General features: G+C 63.6%; 2 protein-coding genes and 1 long non-coding RNA gene across 3 annotated transcripts; all 3 read right to left on the reverse strand.

The window, feature by feature from the left end:
* Window positions 1–2736: 2736 nt before the first annotated feature.
* On the reverse strand, window positions 2737–9520 carry ZFTRAF1 (zinc finger TRAF-type containing 1). Its single transcript, XM_075080095.1, has 4 exons — window positions 9113–9520; window positions 5183–5421; window positions 4772–4983; window positions 2737–3473 (listed from the first exon to the last, which is right to left on the reverse strand). Exons 2-4 carry the CDS (start codon window positions 5401–5403, stop codon window positions 3082–3084), a joined length of 825 nt encoding a protein of 274 aa, XP_074936196.1. The 5' UTR covers window positions 5404–5421; window positions 9113–9520; the 3' UTR covers window positions 2737–3081.
* LOC142050881 (uncharacterized) lies at window positions 3747–4765 on the reverse strand. The gene is made up of 2 exons (XR_012658189.1): window positions 4322–4765; window positions 3747–3923 (listed from the first exon to the last, which is right to left on the reverse strand). It is a non-coding gene; the product is annotated as an uncharacterized LOC142050881 (long non-coding RNA).
* A 1352-nt stretch (window positions 9521–10872) lies between the features above and the next one.
* Window positions 10873–13052, reverse strand: TMEM276 (transmembrane protein 276). The gene is made up of 2 exons (XM_075080096.1): window positions 12807–13052; window positions 10873–11466 (listed from the first exon to the last, which is right to left on the reverse strand). Exons 1-2 carry the CDS (start codon window positions 12891–12893, stop codon window positions 10942–10944), a joined length of 612 nt encoding a protein of 203 aa, XP_074936197.1. The 5' UTR covers window positions 12894–13052; the 3' UTR covers window positions 10873–10941.
* Window positions 13053–15798: the final 2746 nt, after the last annotated feature.

Here is a 15798-nt window from a genome sequence, read left to right on the forward strand (position 1 = left end):
TGCTCCCAGTAACGGCCAGGGGCTCCCAGTAACGGCCAGCCCAGTGCCCTCCAGTGCTCCCAGTAACGGCCAGGGGCTCCCAGTAACGGCCAGCCCAGTGCCCTCCAGTGCTCCCAGTAACGGCCAGCCCAGTGCCCTCCAGTGCTCCCAGTAACGGCCAGGGGCTCCCAGTAACGGCCAGCCCAGTGCCCTCCAGTGCTCCCAGTAACGGCCAGGAGCTCCCAGTAACGGCCAGCCCAGTGCCCTCCAGTGCTCCCAGTAACGGCCAGAGGCTCCCAGTAACGGCCAGCCCTGTGCCCTCCAGTGCTCCCAGTAACGGCCAGCCCAGTGCCCTCCAGTGCTCCCAGTAACGGCCAGGGGCTCCCAGTAACGGCCAGCCCAGTGCCCTCCAGTGCTCCCAGTAACGGCCAGGGGCTCCCAGTAACGGCCAGCCCAGTGCCCTCCAGTGCTCCCAGTAACGGCCAGGGGCTCCCAGTTCGCCCCTGCCTAGAGCCCTGTAGCCCAGGGTTGTCCAGTTTCTCCAGTAATCCACCAAAACATCCCAGTATCCCCAGTAACCCCCAGCAGCACATTAAGGCTTTGCAGGGCGGGGCTGGGGGCGGAGCCCTGGGGGCGGGGCCAGGGGGAACCTCACATTGGGGTAAAACCCCACCAAACCCTCAAAGTTTGGGGAAGAAAACGCCACCTCAGATTTTGGTAAAAAACCCCAAAGTCCTCAAATTTTGGTAAAGAAAAGCCACAACTCACGTTTTGGTATATAAAAAAACCCCGAAACCTGAAAGTTTTGGTTAAAACAACGTCACATTTTTGTTAAACACACGCAGTTTGATTTTTAAACACCCTCAAATTTTGATTAAAAAATTGTCAGGTTTAGCTGAAAAAACCAAACAACCCAAAACACAAAACCAAACCCTCAAACCGTGGTTAAACAAACCCACCCAAACCCTCAAATTTTGGTAAAAAATAAAAACGGCTAAAATTTTGGTACCTCCCCCCAAATTTTATTAAAAAACAAAATACCACCCTCAAATTTTGGTTTAAAAAAATCCCAAACTTTGGTCAAAAAACCTCCAAATCCTCAAATCTTTGTTAAAACCACCCCAACCAAACCCTCAAATTTTGGTTAAAAACAACCAACCCCCAAACTCAAATTTCTGTTAAAAAAAACCCCAAACTCAAATGTCAAATTTTGGTTGAACCCCCTCAACCTTTCTCAAACGACCCCTCAAAACGCTACAATTTTAGTTAAAAAAATCCAACCAAATCCTCAAAATTTGGTTAAAAACTCTAATTTTGGTCAAAGAACCCCACCAAACATCAAATTTTTGTTAAAAACCCAACCAAACCCTGAAATTTTCCTTAAAAACTCAACTTCTGCTTAAAAAAAACACTCACAAATAAATTTTTTCTTAAAAAAAAACCCACATCCTCAAATTTTGGTTAAAAAAACCCAACCAAACCGTCAAGTTTTGGTTAAAAACTAATTTTCGTTTAAAGAAAACACACAATCTAGAAATTTGGTTTTAAAAAAAACCCAAACCCTCAAATTTTCCTTAAAAAAACCCCAACCAGACCTTCAAATTTTGGTTATAAACTCTAATTTTGGTTAAAAAAATACCAACCAAGCTCAAGTTTTGCTTAAAAAAAAGCAAAACATGATTTTTTTTTCCAAAAACACTCCCAAATGCTCAAATTTTTCTAAAAAATCCAACCAAACCCTCAAATTTTGCTTAAATATCTAATTTTGGTTAAAAACCCACCCCCAAACTCAAATTTTGGTTAAAACACCCCCACATCGTCAAATTTTCCTTAAAAAAACCCCAACCAAACCTTCAAATTCTGGTTAAAACCTCTAATTTTGGTTAAAAAAATCCCAACCAATGTAAACTTTTGCTTAAAAAAAAACCCCAAAATATGAATTTTTTTTTTAAGAAAACCCAAACCCTCTAATTTTTGTAAAAAAATCCAGCCAAACCCTCAAATTTTGCTTAAAAGCTCTCATTTTGGTTAAAAACCCACCCCCAAACTCAAATTTTGGTTAAAAAAAACCCCAAACCCTCAAGTTTTTGTAAAAAAAAACCAGCCAAACCCTCAAATTTTGCTTAAAAGCTCTCATTTTGGTTAAAAACCCACCCCCAAACTCAAATTTTGGTTAAAAAAACCCCAAATTTTTGTAAAAAAATCCAACCAAACCCTAAAATTTTGCTTAAAGCTCTCATTTTGGTTAAAAACCCGCCCCCAAACTCAAATTTTGGTTAAAAAAACCCCAAATTTTTGTAAAAAACATCCAGCCAAACCCTCAAATTTTGCTTAAAGCTCTCATTTTGGTTAAAAACCCGCCCCCAAACTCAAATTTTGGTTAAAAAAACCCCAAATTTTTGTAAAAAACATCCAGCCAAACCCTCAAATTTTGCTTAAAAGCTCTCATTTCGGTTAAAAACCCACCCCCAAACTCAAATTTTGGTTAAAAAACCCCCAAATTTTTGTAAAAAAATCCAGCCAAACCCTCAAATTTTGCTTAAAAGCTCTCATTTTGGCTAAAAACCCACCCCCACACTCAAATTCTGGTAGGACCCCCCGACACAGGCAAAGTTTGGAAGCAGCCTGGGAAAACGCGGCGTTTCCCCCCAAACCCCGGCTCGGTGCCGGGGCCGTTGGTGGCGCCGCACTTTCATCGGGGCGGGTGTGGGGGGGGGCGGATGTGGGGCGGCCGAGGTGAAAAACACCCCCAAATAATTGGAAAATTCCCCATTTCGTTTATTCTAATAGTAAAACCGCCGGAGGACCCGCTGCACAGAACGCTCCCGCGCCCCGCCCTGCCCCGCCCCGCCGCGCCCGCATGCGGATTTATCTCAAGATTCAGGGTGTTGTTGGGGGGGAGGGGGGAGGGAGGGGGAGGGGGAAGGTTTTGGGGTGGGGTTATCTCTTCGTGTGTGTGTGTTTTCCATCTCGTTTCGTTGCTTTGGGCGAAATCCCGGCGGCGCCGCGGCGGGTCCGACGGTCGGAAGAGGAGGAAGAGGAGGAGGAAGAAGGGGGGTGGGGGGGGTGGGTGGGTGTTGTTTGTTTGTTTAAATCCGAGTCTTATTTTTGGATTTGAAATATAAAAAGCCGCAGGTTGATGTTTTTCGCCGCCAGCAGTTTGTTACACTCCACCGAGTCGACGATGGGCAGCGCCATGTAATCCGTCTCGTTGTTCTCGTTGCTGAAGACAAAATGGTAGATGACGGGGCGGATCTTGACGTCGTCGTAGGGCCCCTCGAGGAGGAGGAAGGAGCACTCCATGGGGGAGTTGATTTTGCTCTTCAGGATGAGCTGGAAGGAGAGGGTGCGCTTGCAGGAGAGGTTGGGGTTGCGCTCGGAGTCGTTCACCCGCGCCTTCAGCACCCACGTCTGGTTGAGGACGGTCAAGCGCGGCGTCTCGTAGTAGAGGCGGGTGATGAAGTCGTCGGTGCGGTACGGGCGGAACTGAACCTCTGGAAAAACACAGAAAAAACCAAAAAAAAAAAAAACCAAAAAGAGAGAAAAAAAAAAACGAGGATAGCGGGATCGAGCGCGGCCCCTCCTCCTCCCCCGCCCTTCGGCGACGCCAGATCCTCCAAACCGCAACCCGGAAGCCTAACGAGGCGGCGGCGCGGCCGAGGGATCCCCTCCCTCCCCCAACACCGCGAGGAGAGGGGCGGCTCCCGGCCGCCCAAAAGGGTTTTACCGGCATCCGACGGCGCGGCGGGACAGACGGACAGGAGACATTTCGGGTAGTAAGGTAGAATTTATTGGGATCAGGCGTACAAAGCGGCGAGCGCGGCGAAACGTCACCGCCGGGGGAGCGAAGGCTCCCGGTACCGAGACGTTCCGGCACCGGAGAGGGGGTTTAGGGAAGAGCCGGGCGCTCACGGTGTCGGCGAAGAGAGCCCGGCCGGCAAAACCTGGACAGAGGAGGGGGATGGGTTATTGCAGCCACGGCACGTTCCCGGCACCGAGCCGCTCGGCGTTACCGCGGCCGAACCGCCGGCGCCGTGGGACGCGGGGGTTTGGAGCGTGGCCGAGCTGCCGCAGTCCGAGCTCCCGGTAAAAACCGGGTGCCAAAAAAACTTGGGCCGCTCTTCACCGGGTTCCCCCCCCTCCCCCCAGCGACGCCGGGAGCGAGACCGGCACGGCACCGGCTGCCCACGGCCGAGGGGAAAATCCTCCCCCCGCCCAGCCTCAATTTGCCATTTCCCTCTCCGGTTCATTCACCTCCCAGCGTTTAAAGTAAAAACCGGTCTTAGGCAGTGGTTCTAAGCCCGGTTTTAACACCGGTTTAGCAAGGAAACATCCAGCTTACCTGCTTTTGCAGCTTAAACGGGGCTTTTCGCGCCCGTCACCGGCCGAATCCGGCTGTGCCCCCGTGCAAAGAACCGCCGCGGCGCCGGCGGGTGGGAGAGGGGTTCGGTAAAACCCCTCGGCAAAGCGGGGACGGCGGGGGAGGCGCCGTGGGGGCGAAGCGACTCCGCTGCTTCTCCGGAACACGTTAAAAACATCACCACCGCTGAGTTCTGGGTTTAAACCCTCGTCGCTCGGCTCGCGGCCGGAGGCTCGAGCCCCGAAGGCCGCCGCGTCGGCTCGGCGAAAACCCTTCGCCGTCACCGAAACCGATCGCCGCCGCGCCAGATTCGACGACACCGACAACCACGAACCCCAAAGGCCCAAACGGGATCGCGGCGACGCGGAAAGAGCGTCGGCGCCGGAGGAGACGCGGCGGAAGGCGCCGTTGCCGTGCCGAGCGAGCCCTTACCTGTGTAGCCGATCTTCTCGAAGCTGAGCAGGCTGAAGATGCTGTTGTAAAGCTGCATTTCTTTTTTCCTCGTTTGGTCCATTTCGTCTAAAATCTCCATCAGCTCGTTGCCGGTTTTGGTGGGGTGGGTGCACTCGGCTTCGTGCACCGTCAGCTCGTGGTAGGGACCCTGCCAAGGGCACCCGATCCGCTTGTATTTGCACTGGGTCACCCTGGGAAGGGAGGAAAGAAACCACAAGCGGTGAATATTCACCGGATCCGAGCGCCACGCGTTAAAAATAAGGCACCGACGGTTTCACCGCGACGCCGGAGGAACCCCAACCCCCCCACACCCCGCCATCGCGGCGTGGGGCTGCGCCGGCTTCACCGGGACCCCCCTCCCCTCCGCCGTGCCGGCGGGGAGCTCCTCACCTGTCCTGGCACTCCTCTTTCTGGTGCCTCTCCAGGAGGGAGCGGGGGAATTGCTGCATGCAGAAGCCGCACTCGGAGGGCAGCTCGCTGACGGCTTTTTCCACGGCCAGGTTTCGGCAGCACAAGCTCTTGCTGATCTCGCACCGGCAATTCGGGCAAGTGGCTTGTTCCTCCTTCAGCCGGGCGTCCGCCAGGAGGTGGATGAAGCAGCCGGCGCACATCAGGTGGCCGTTGGTGCACTGAGGAAGAGGAGGGACGTAATAAAAGCATCAGAGTCGCGGCGGCGGTGGAGGGGGGGTGGGGGGGGAACCGTGACGGTGAATTCGGAGCCGTCGGCGCGGCAGAAAGACGCTTTGCTCCTCCTAAAATTAGGGAAAACCACCCGGAAGACCCGCGTTCCTGCCAAACCGGAGGGCGGGAGGGCGGGCAGGGCGGCGTCTCCGGCCTCAGCCGGCGCCTGCCAGCTCCCGCATCGGCCCAGACACGTCACTTCTGTAATTAGGACTGACCTCGTTTGCCTGGTACGGGAGGGGAAGGCTTCATCCCAGCTCCCCTCCACCTCCTCCTCTTCCTCCCCTGGCTCCCATCCATCCCGCAGGGATCCAATTTCCCCGTGTTTGGAAGTAGCGGGGACTCAGGATAACCAAAACCAGCCGGGGAGGGGGGAACGGAGCCCCCGAGCGCCTCCGGCAGCGGGAATTACACCAAATTTAGGGGGGGGAAATGCTTCCCCCGCTCCCCAGATCCCCAAGCCGGGACATTTCCCGGCCGCCAAGAGGTTTGGAGGAGCCGAGGACCCCCCCACCCCCACCCCGCAACCGCCGGGATCGGCACAAAGCCCCGGGACGCGCCGCGGGTCTCCGACCGCGATTCCGCCTCCGCGCCGGGCGGCCGAGCTCCGGCGCCAAACGCGGCGTCCCGCATCCGAGGGGAGAACCGGGCGGGAGGCTTCGACCCCGCGCCGGAAATAATACAATAAACTGGTTTCGATGTAATTCGTTCCCGGTTCGATTCGGGGTGACGCAGCTCGGCTTCGCCCCGGCTCGCTGGAATCGCCGTCTCCTTCCAGCGCGCGGACGCACGCGCTCAGTTTTAACCCGCTCTGGGCATCCAAAAAATAAATGGGTTTTAGGGCAAAAAAAAAATCCGGTTCTTCATCCGTTCTGAAAACCAGAGGGGAAAAAAGCAGGGCCAGCGCTGGGTTTCTGGAGTTTGCCGCGAGGCGATGCCCGGGAGAAGCCGTCTTCGTCGCTGCAGGGAAAGGCAGCGGCTGTCCAACAGCTGGCGGAGGGGGTGAAGGTACCACCAAATCCACCGGGAGCTGCCGGAGGCGGCCGGGGAGGCAGACGGCATCCGCGCGCTTCCTCCGTCATCTCCGGCAACGGCAGGGATCGCTCACGGCGTTCCCGGTGGACGGGAAAGCTCCCGCCGGCGGCTTCGGGCTTCCATGGTGAAAATCCTTCCCTCGAATCCGGTGGGAAGCCGCAACGCTCCGGGCTGGAACGCTGTCATCTCCAGGATGAGCCCCCAGCCCGGCCGGGACACCGCAGTGGGGTTCAGACCCCCAAATTCCAGCCGGCGGGATCACCGGGAGCTCATTAAACATCCCCCTTGGAGCGCCGGGAAAAGCTTTAATCCTCAGCCGGGCTGGGAAAGGCCTGACCGTGCCGCAGGGATTAGCGCCCGATCTGCTCACCCGGGGAGAGCCATTGTTCCGGCTCCAAAAGGTTTCGGATTTTCCCTCCTGCCGAGCCCGGAACGCGGCAGCCGGGCGTGAAACCGTCCCCGCCGCCGAAGCACGGTAACGAGATGAGGATCCCGGCTCCGAAATACCCGCGGAGGCTCCGGGATGAACACGGGCGCGCAACCGGCTTAAAAAAAAAATTCCCCGTACGGTTTAGGCTCGGCACCGTCCCGGGTGAGCCGCCGGCTTCCCCCGCTGTACCTCGCCGCTGCCGGGCTAAAAATACCGGCGAGGGAACCAAACCAGGAGGCGAACGCCGGCTGCGCGCTCCCACGACCGCGGCGGTCGGAGCCAGGGTGTAATTACAGCCGCTCGTTAACACTCCGGCCCTGACGAACCCACGCGACGGTGGGAAGGCGCCAACGGCACGGCCGCGCCGCCGCCGCTCCCGGTTTTAATTACATCCCTGGCAAAACCCTCGCCGTAAATAATTAAAGAGGGGGATGAGTGATTGCGGGAGGAAGAGGAGGCCGTGAGGAAGGGTGCAGCCCACCCCTGCCGCACCCCGCCGAGCTGGTTTGGCAAGCGCCGGCACCGGATCGGTGGGGAATCTCTCACCGAGCGTGGCTCTGGCGAGGTTTTAATGCTCTTAATCGGCAGCGCCGAGGGGATCCCCGCTCCCTGAGCCGGCAGCCATGTTACAGAACCCCCACGCACCCCAAAAACGGGAGCAGGGGGAGCCCCCCCCCCCCCCAAGCTCTGCCGGCACCGCCGACGCCGGGTATTCTTAGTAGGCGATCGCCAAAAGGGATGACCTTCGCGCGTGGGGCTCCGCCGTCGCCGAAACCGACGGCCGAGCGGCACGGTGCCAGCGGGAGCGCTGGGGCTCCGCCGGCGGGGGAGTGGAGCGGCCGTAGCGAGGGTCGTGCCGCGAAATGGATGCTGGCCTGGAGGGAAAGACGCCGGCGCCTTTACATAACCGGCGGTTCCGCTCCGATGGTGCCCGTCCCGCTCCCTGCTGGGACCCCCCCCCATCCCCCATCCCCACCCCAGGGGAACCTCCCTGCTCCAGGGCGGCACGAACTGGGATAAACTGGGGTGGGAGGGGTTGAATTCCCCCCCATGGGGAGGGGGTGGGGGAGGCGGAGTGGCAGGTGCTGAGGTTTGGGGGGGGTGTGGGGGGGTGTGTCTGGCACCCTCAGGGATCGCTGCCTGGGGTGGGGGCAACACTCTGGGGTCCCTAAAGGGGGAGGGGACCCTAAAGCCCCCCAGCTGGGTGGGGGGAAGCACCTGAAGCCCCCAGTGAAGGAGGGAGGTGCCCAAGGGAACTGGGGGGGTGAGGGGGGGGGGCTCCGTGGCTTCCCAGGGAGAGCAGCTGGGGTGGGGGTTCCCCGAGGCTGGGGGTGACAGGGAATGGTGGGGGGGGCCCTGGTTGGGGGGGGGGGGGGCACGGAAGGGGGTCTGGTGCCCCAGCTTGGGGGGGTCCCCTTGGTTTCATGGGGGCACAGGGAGTTCAGTGCCCCAGCTTAGTGGGGTACCCCCGGTTTGGGGGGGAGGGGAGACACAGGGGATCTGGTGCCCTGGCTTGGGGGGTCCCCCTGCTTTGGGGAGGGCACAGGGGATCCGGTGCCCTGGCTTGGGGGGGTCCCCATGCTTTGGGGGGGGGGGGCACAGGGGATCCGGTGCCCTGGCTTGGGGGGGTCCCCATGCTTTGGGGGGGGGGCACAGGGGATCCGGTGCCCTCAATGGAAGCCTTCAGCAGAGTGAGGGGGGTTTCCAGTGACCAGGGAAGGGAGGGGGGGTTTCACACAGGGGGGCCTTGAGGGGTGTCAGTGATTGCGGGGGGAGGGGGAGCAGGTGTGCGTGACCAGTTTAGGGGGGCACAGAGCCCCGAGGGGGGACACAAGGAGCCCCGAGGAGGGCACAAAGGCGTGCTGGGGGTGTCGGTGAGCAGTGGGGCGGGGGGATACCTGGGGTCAAGGACAGGCGATGGGGAGCCCCAGGGCGCAGGGGACACAAAGAGCCTGGAGGGGACCCCAAGGACTCGGGGGGGGGGGGGGGTGGACAAGGACCCTGGGGGGGCCCCAAGGAGCCTCGGGGGGTGGACAAGGATCCCCGGGGGGTGTCACTAAGGGAGGGGGGGAGCACGGAGGGGCCAACCAGGGGGCGTCGGTGGCCGGTGAGGGCCGGGGGGGGGGGGGGTCGGTGGCCGCCGGGGGGGGGGGCCCGGGGGGGCCCGGCCGTACCTGGTAGACCGAGGCCTTGGGCAGGTCGAGGCAGACGGTGCAGCACAGCACGGAGTAGAGCCGCTCCTCCAGCTTCACGCTGCCCGCCGCCCCCTCAGGCCCACCCGTCCCCGTCCCCGTCGGCCTCAAACGTTTCTTGGGCGGCGCGTCGGGGTCGGCGCCCGCCTCAGCGTGAGGCCGGGCCCCACCGAGCAGCGAACCCGCCTCCTCGGCGCCGCCCGCCTCGCCCGGGAGGGACGACGAGGAGGAGGAGGAGGACGAAGCCGCGGGACCGGGGAGGGTGGCGGAGGGGGCGGAGGGGGCGGCCGGGCCCCCGCCGGCCTCACGATCGTCCGCCCCCGGACATCGCCGCCGCCGCCGCCGCCTCACCCCGCCGCCGCCATCTTGGCCGCCATCTTGGCCGCCCTCCTCCTTCCTTCCCTCCCGCCTAGCCCGGTCCCTCAGGGACGCAGCCAATCACCGCCGCGCGGGAGGCGGTGCCTCCGCACGACCGGCCAATGAGAGGCCGCGCCGGCGGTGTTGTCCCGCGCCGGGCCCCGGAGTCGCCAAACTTCAACGCCGACGCCGCGAGGGAGGTGAAGGGGCGGGGCTCAGCGTAACGTCACAGCCGGGCAGGGCCAATGGGCGGCGGGGGAGCCCGAGGGGGGCGGGGCAGGGCGGAGGGGGCGGGGCGGGGAGCTCCCCGTGGAGGGGGGCGGGGGGCGCTCCCCAGCGCCACCAGTGCGGCCCAGTGTCCCCCCCCAAACCCACCCGTGGCCCCAGAAACCCCAGCCCCAGTGTCCCCAGCACCCCCAGTTCCCCCAGCCCCCCGCCCAGCCCATGTGCCGGGGTGAGGGGCTGCCCCGCAGGGCTGGGGTTTGTTGTGCCTCCCCCACCCCCGCAGGGGTCCCGGAGGTGCCCTGGCCCCAGGGTGCCATGCTGGGGACCCCAGGGTGCTGTGTCAAGGACTCCCACCCCAGGTGAGATGCCAGGGACCCCAGGGAGCCACTGGAGGGACCCCCACACCAGGGTGCTGTGCCAGGGACCCCAGGGTGCCATGTGAGGTATCCTAGGGTGCCATGTCGGGGACCCCCACCCCAGCGTGCCATGCTGGGGACCCCAGGGTGCTGTGTCAAGGACTCCCACCCCAGGTGAGATGCCAGGGACCCCAGGGAGCCACTGGAGGGACCCCCACACCAGGGTGCTGTGCCAGGGACCCCAGGGTGCCATGTGAGGTATCCTAGGGTGCCATGTCGGGGACCCCCACCCCAGCGTGCCATGCTGGGGACCCCAGGGTGCTGTGTCAAGGACCCCCACTCCGTGTGCGATGCCAGGGACCCCAGGGTGCCACTGGAGGAACCCCCACACCAGCGTGCTGTGCCAGGGACCCCAGGGTGCCATGTGAGGGACCGCAGGGTGCCATGCTGGGGACCCCCACCCCAGCGTGCCACGTGAGGGACCCCCACCCCAGGGTGCTGAGCCGGGGACCCCAGGGTGCCATGTGAGGGACCCCCACCCCAGGGTGCCACGCCAGGGACCCCCACCCCAGGGTGCTGAGCCGGGGACCCCAGGGTGCCACGCCAGGGACCCCCACCCCAGCGTGCCACCCCGCAGCCGCGGCGGCAGCACCCCGTGCCAACATTGCCGCCACCACGGCGACACCCCTGGGTGCTGACCCCTTCCCCCCCCCCACCCCACGGCCCACCCTAAACGAGGTCCCTTTACCGAGCGCCGGCGTCCCCGCCGCGAACAGGCACAGAACGACACCGAGAGGCGCCGGGTACGGGAGACTCGCCGCAAGCGTCCGGCTTTACTGCGCCCCGTCGCTCGGCGCCGGCACCCACCGGGGCTCAGCCCCCACCCAGCCGCCGCTGCCCCCGCAGCGCTCGCTCCAGCGCCAGATTCCCCGCCGCCAGCACCCAGGGGTTGCCGTCGTGCCCGGGGCCGCTCGGCGACGCCGGCAGCAGGTTCCCGGCGAGGAGGAGGAGGCTCCCGAGCACGCCGAAGCCGTTGGCGGTGAGGAGGGCGAGGCTGAGGGTGCTGGCGGCGGTGAGGAAGGCGACGGCGCGGGCGGCCAGGAGACGCGCCTCGGCGGCGAGCGGCGCGGCGGCGGGGGCCAGCGCCGCGGCGCTCCCCAGCAGCAGGTTGCCGGTGGCCCGGTCGCCGCTGAGGTGGTGGAAGCCGAAGGCCACCAGCGGTTGTCCCAGCACGGCCGAGACCCAAGCGCCGGGCGGCGGGTGGGGGTCCGGGTCCCCTTGCGGCGGATGGGGGTCCGGGTCCCCTCGCGGGGTCCCCCCCGGCCAGGGCGGGGCCAGGGCGTCGCTCGCCGCCGCCAGCGCCTGCAGCAGGAACCCGGCCGCCGGCCCGCCCGTCACCTGCCGGAGAGAGGGGACACGAGGTGACCCGCGGGGCGGGGGTGACACGGGGCCGGTTGGGTGATACGGGGCCGGCTGGGTGACATCAGGTGACACGGGACTGGTTGGGTGGCGCCGGGTGACACGGGACCGGCTGGGTGACACAGGACCAGTTGGGTGACACGGGACCAGCTGGGGGACACGGGACCGGCTGGGTGACACCAGGCCGGCTGGGTGACACAGGACTGGTTGGGTGACACCGGGCAACACAGGACCAGCGCAGTGACACGGGACCAGCTGGGTGACACAGGACCGGTTGGGTGACATGGGGCCGGCTGGGTGACACAGTACTGGTTGGGTGACACGGGACCGGTTGGGTGACACGGGACCAGTTGGGTGACACGGGGCCGGCTGGGTGACACTGGGTGACATGGGACCGGTTGGGTGACACGGGACCAGTTGGGTGACACGGGGCCGGCTGGGCAACACAGGACTGGTTGGGTGACACGGGGCCGGCTGGGTGACAAGGGACCAGTTGGGTGACATGGGGCTGGCTGAGTGACACCAGACTGGCCCGGTGACCCAGGACTGTCCCAGTGACAGGGGACCAGCTGGGTGACACAGGACTGGTGGGTGACAGTGGGACTGTCCCAGTGACATGGGACTGTGCGGGTGACAGTGGGACTGGCAGGGTGACACGGGCCCGGCCCGGTGGCACAGGCGCACATCAGTGACAAGGGACGCAGTGACACTGGGGGCGACAACAGGGGACCTCGGGGTGACAGGGGACCTCCTTGGGGTGACAAGGGAGGAGCTCAGGTAGACAAAGGGGGACCTCGCGGTGACAACAGGGGACCTCCTTGGGGTGATGATGGGGGACCTTGGGGTGACATGAGGGGGACCCATGGGGGTGACACAAGGGGACAGTGGGGTGACACGGGGGGACTCCTGGGGTGACACGAGGGGACCTGGGGGGGTGACACGGGGGGACCCAGTAGGGGTGACACGAGGGGACCCCGGGGTGACATGAAGGGACCAGGGGAGGGTGACACGAGGGGCCCTGGGGTGACCGCGGGGGTGACACGAGAGGACCTGGGGGGGTGACATGAGGGGCCCTGGGGTGACCCAGGGGTGACACGAGGGGACCGTGGGGGTGACATGAGGGGACCCCGGGGTGACATGACGGGACCAGGGGAGGGTGACACAAGGGGACCCGAGGGTGACATGAGGGGCCCTGGGGTGACCCGGGGGTGACACGAGGGGACCGTGGGGGTGACACATGGGGACCGGGGGGTGACACGAGGGGCCCGGGGGTGACCCCGGGGGTGACACGAGGTCCCCCCTCCCCCCCCCGCACTGACCTGGCGGGCCCGGCGCGCGCAGAGCAGGCAGGCGGCGCACAGCAGCGCGTGGGACAACGCCCAGCCCCACCCCACGGCCACGCCCATGGGCGGGGCGGCTCCCGGGGCCCTCCCCGGCGGTACCAGGTCAGCGGGGGGCGCTCCCCCCCCCGACCCCTACCCCCACCCTCCGGTACCGGCACCGGCACTTCCGGCCTCCGCGCGCGGGCACCGAGGCGAGGACCGGAGCGTCGCGCGGGGCGGGGCCAAGCGCCGGGAAGTGGGCGGGATTAAGGGAGGGGAATGGGGCGGGGATGGGGGCGGGGCCGGGGATGGGGCGGGGCTGCCCCGGGCTGCAAAGGCGGGCGAGGGGGGTACGGGGGGTGTGCGGGGGGGTCTGACGGTGTGTGTGGGGACGTGGGGGGGTTTGTGAGGGGGTTCATGGGGTGTGGGGGGGTTGTGAGGGTGCGCAAGGGTGTACGCGGGTGTGCAGGGGGGTGCGTATGGGGGGTGCCAGGTCCCGCCCCTGGGGAGGAACAGCCCCCCGCACCAGCACAGGCTGGGGGGGACCTGCTGGAGAGCGGCTCTGCTGAGAGGCCCTGGGGGTGCTGGGGGGCAGCGAGGTGACCCTGAGCCAGCACCGGGCCCTTGGGGCCAAGGGGGCCAGCGGTGCCCTGGGGGGCAGCGTGGCCAGCAGGGCGAGGGGGGTTCTCCTCCCCCTCTGCTCTGCCCCAGTGGGGCCACACCTGCAGGGCTGCGGCCAGGTCTGGGCCCCCCAGTTCAAGAAGGGCAGGGAACTGCTGGAGCAAGGCCAGCGCAGAGCTGCCAAGGGGATCAGGGGCTGGAGCATCTCCCTTGTGAGGAAAGGCTGAGAGAGCAGGGTCTGTTCAGCCTGGAGAAGAGAAGCCTGAGGGGGGATCTCATCAATGCCTATAAATATCTGAAGGGTGGGTGTCAGGAGGATGGGGCCGGGCTCTTTTCAGTGGTGCCCAACGCCAGGCCAAGGGGCCACGGGCACAAGCTGGAACACGGGAAGTTCCCCCTGAACACGAGGACAAACCCCTTCCCTGTGCGGGTGCCAGAGCAGGGGCACAGGCTGCCCAGAGAGGCTGTGGGGTCCCTTCCCTGGAGACATTCACCCCCCGCCTGGACGCGGCCCTGTGCCCCTGCTCTGGGGGTGCCTGCTCCAGCAGGGGGTGGGACGGGATGAGCTCCAGGGGTCCCTCCCAGCCCCCACCAGTCTGGGACTCTGTGATTCTGTCATCCATCCCATCACCAGGCATGTGCAGGACAACCAGGGATCAGGCCCAGCCAGCATGGCTTCATGGAAGCAGCCCTCTTGCTGGACCTACCTGATCTCTTTCTTGACCAGGTGACCCGCCCAGTGGATGAGGGAGAGGCTGTGGATGTTATCTACCTGCACTTTGTTGAGGCCTTTGACCCTGTCTCCCACAGCATCCTCCTAGAGCAGCTGGAGGCTCATGGCTTAGACAGGTGGTCTCTTCACTGGTCTCTGCTCCCAAGTCACCAGGGACAGGATGAGAGGGAACTGCCTCAAGCTGCGTCAGGGGAGGTTTAGGTTGGAGATGAGGGAAAATGTCTTCCCTGCCAGAGCGGTCAGGCCCTGGCACAGGCTGCCCAGAGAGGTGGGGGAGTCACCGTCCCTGGGGGGGTTCAAAACACATGCAGATGTGTCAACTGAGGGCGTGGTTTAGGAGGCCGGGGGGTGTTGGGTTAACAGTTGGACTTGATGATCCCAGAGGACTCTTCCTACCTTAACAATTCTATGAGTCTATGATCACATCCCATCCCATCCCCGTCCCCATCCCCCTCCCCATCCACCTCCCCGTCCCCATCCCCATCCACCTCCCCGTCCCCGTCCCCATCCCCATCCCCATCCCCATCCCCATCCCCATCCCCATCCCATCCCCATCCCCATCCCATCCCCATCCCCATCCCCATCCCCATCCCATCCCCATCCCATCCCCATCCCCATCCCATCCCCTCCCCATCCCCATCCCCATCCCCATCCCCATCCCCATCCCCATCCCATCCCATCCCCATCCCATCCCCGTCCCCATCCCCATCCACCTCCCCGTCCCCATCCCCATCCCCGTCCCCTCCCCATCCCCATCCCCATCCCATCCCATCCCATCCCCATCCCATTCCCCATCCCATCCCCATCCCATCCCCATCCCATCCCCATCCCCATCCCCATCCCCATCCCCATCCCCATCCCCATCCCCATCCCCATCCCCTCCCCATCCCCATCCCAATCCCAATCCCATCCCCATCCCCATCCCCATCCCCATCCCCATCCCCATCCCCATCCCCATCCCCTCCCCATCCCCATCCCCATCCCCATCCCCATCCCATCCCATCCCATCCCATCCCCATCCCATCCCCATCCCATCCCATCCCCATCCCCATCCCCATCCCCATCCCCATCCCCATCCCCATCCCCATCCCCATCCCATCCCATCCCCATCCCCCATCCCCATCCCCATCCCCATCCCCATCCCCTCCCCATCCCCATCCCCATCCCATCCCCATCCCATCCCCATCCCCATCCCATCCCCATCCCATCCCCATCCCCATCCCATCCCCATCCCCATCCCCATCCCCATCCCCATCCCCATCCCCATCCCATCCCCATCCCCATCCCCATCCCATCCCCATCCCATCCCCATCCCCGTCCCATCCCCATCCCCATCCCATCCCATCCCCATCCCCATCCCCTTCCCCATCCCGTCCCCATCCCCATCCCCATCCCATCCCCATCCCGTCCCATCCCATCCCATCCCCATCCCCTTCCCCATCCCATCCCCTTCCCCATCCCGTCCCCATCCCCATCCCCATCCCCGTCCCCGTCCCCATCCCCGTCCCGTCCCCGTCCCCGTCCCCATCCCCGTCCCGTCCCCATCCCCATCCCCGTCCCCATCCCATCCCCATCCCATCCCATCCCCGTCCCCATCCCATCCCCATCCCCATCCCCATCCCCATCCCCATCCCC

The sequence above is a fragment of the Phalacrocorax aristotelis genome, unplaced genomic scaffold (assembly GCF_949628215.1).
Source record: "Phalacrocorax aristotelis unplaced genomic scaffold, bGulAri2.1 scaffold_235, whole genome shotgun sequence".
In the NCBI taxonomy this organism is placed as follows: Eukaryota; Metazoa; Chordata; class Aves; order Suliformes; family Phalacrocoracidae; genus Phalacrocorax; species Phalacrocorax aristotelis.

What these genes read in the sequence shown, in the direction of transcription:
- ZFTRAF1 (XM_075080095.1), bottom strand. Translation starts at nt 5,403, where the DNA reads ATGTGCGCCGGCTGCTTCATCCACCTCCTGGCGGACGCCCGGCTGAAG. An exon ending in AAAGAGGAGTGCCAGGACAG is followed by an intron (nt 4,984 to 5,182) that starts GTGAGGAGCTCC and finishes CTCCCTTCCCAG; the next exon opens with GGTGACCCAGTGCAAATACA. An exon ending in CGAGAAGATCGGCTACACAG is followed by an intron (nt 3,474 to 4,771) that starts GTAAGGGCTCGC and finishes GTGTTTTTCCAG; the next exon opens with AGGTTCAGTTCCGCCCGTAC.
- TMEM276 (XM_075080096.1), bottom strand. Translation starts at nt 12,893, where the DNA reads ATGGGCGTGGCCGTGGGGTGGGGCTGGGCGTTGTCCCACGCGCTGCTG. An exon ending in GCGCGCGCCGGGCCCGCCAG is followed by an intron (nt 11,467 to 12,806) that starts GTCAGTGCGGGG and finishes TCTCTCCGGCAG; the next exon opens with GTGACGGGCGGGCCGGCGGC.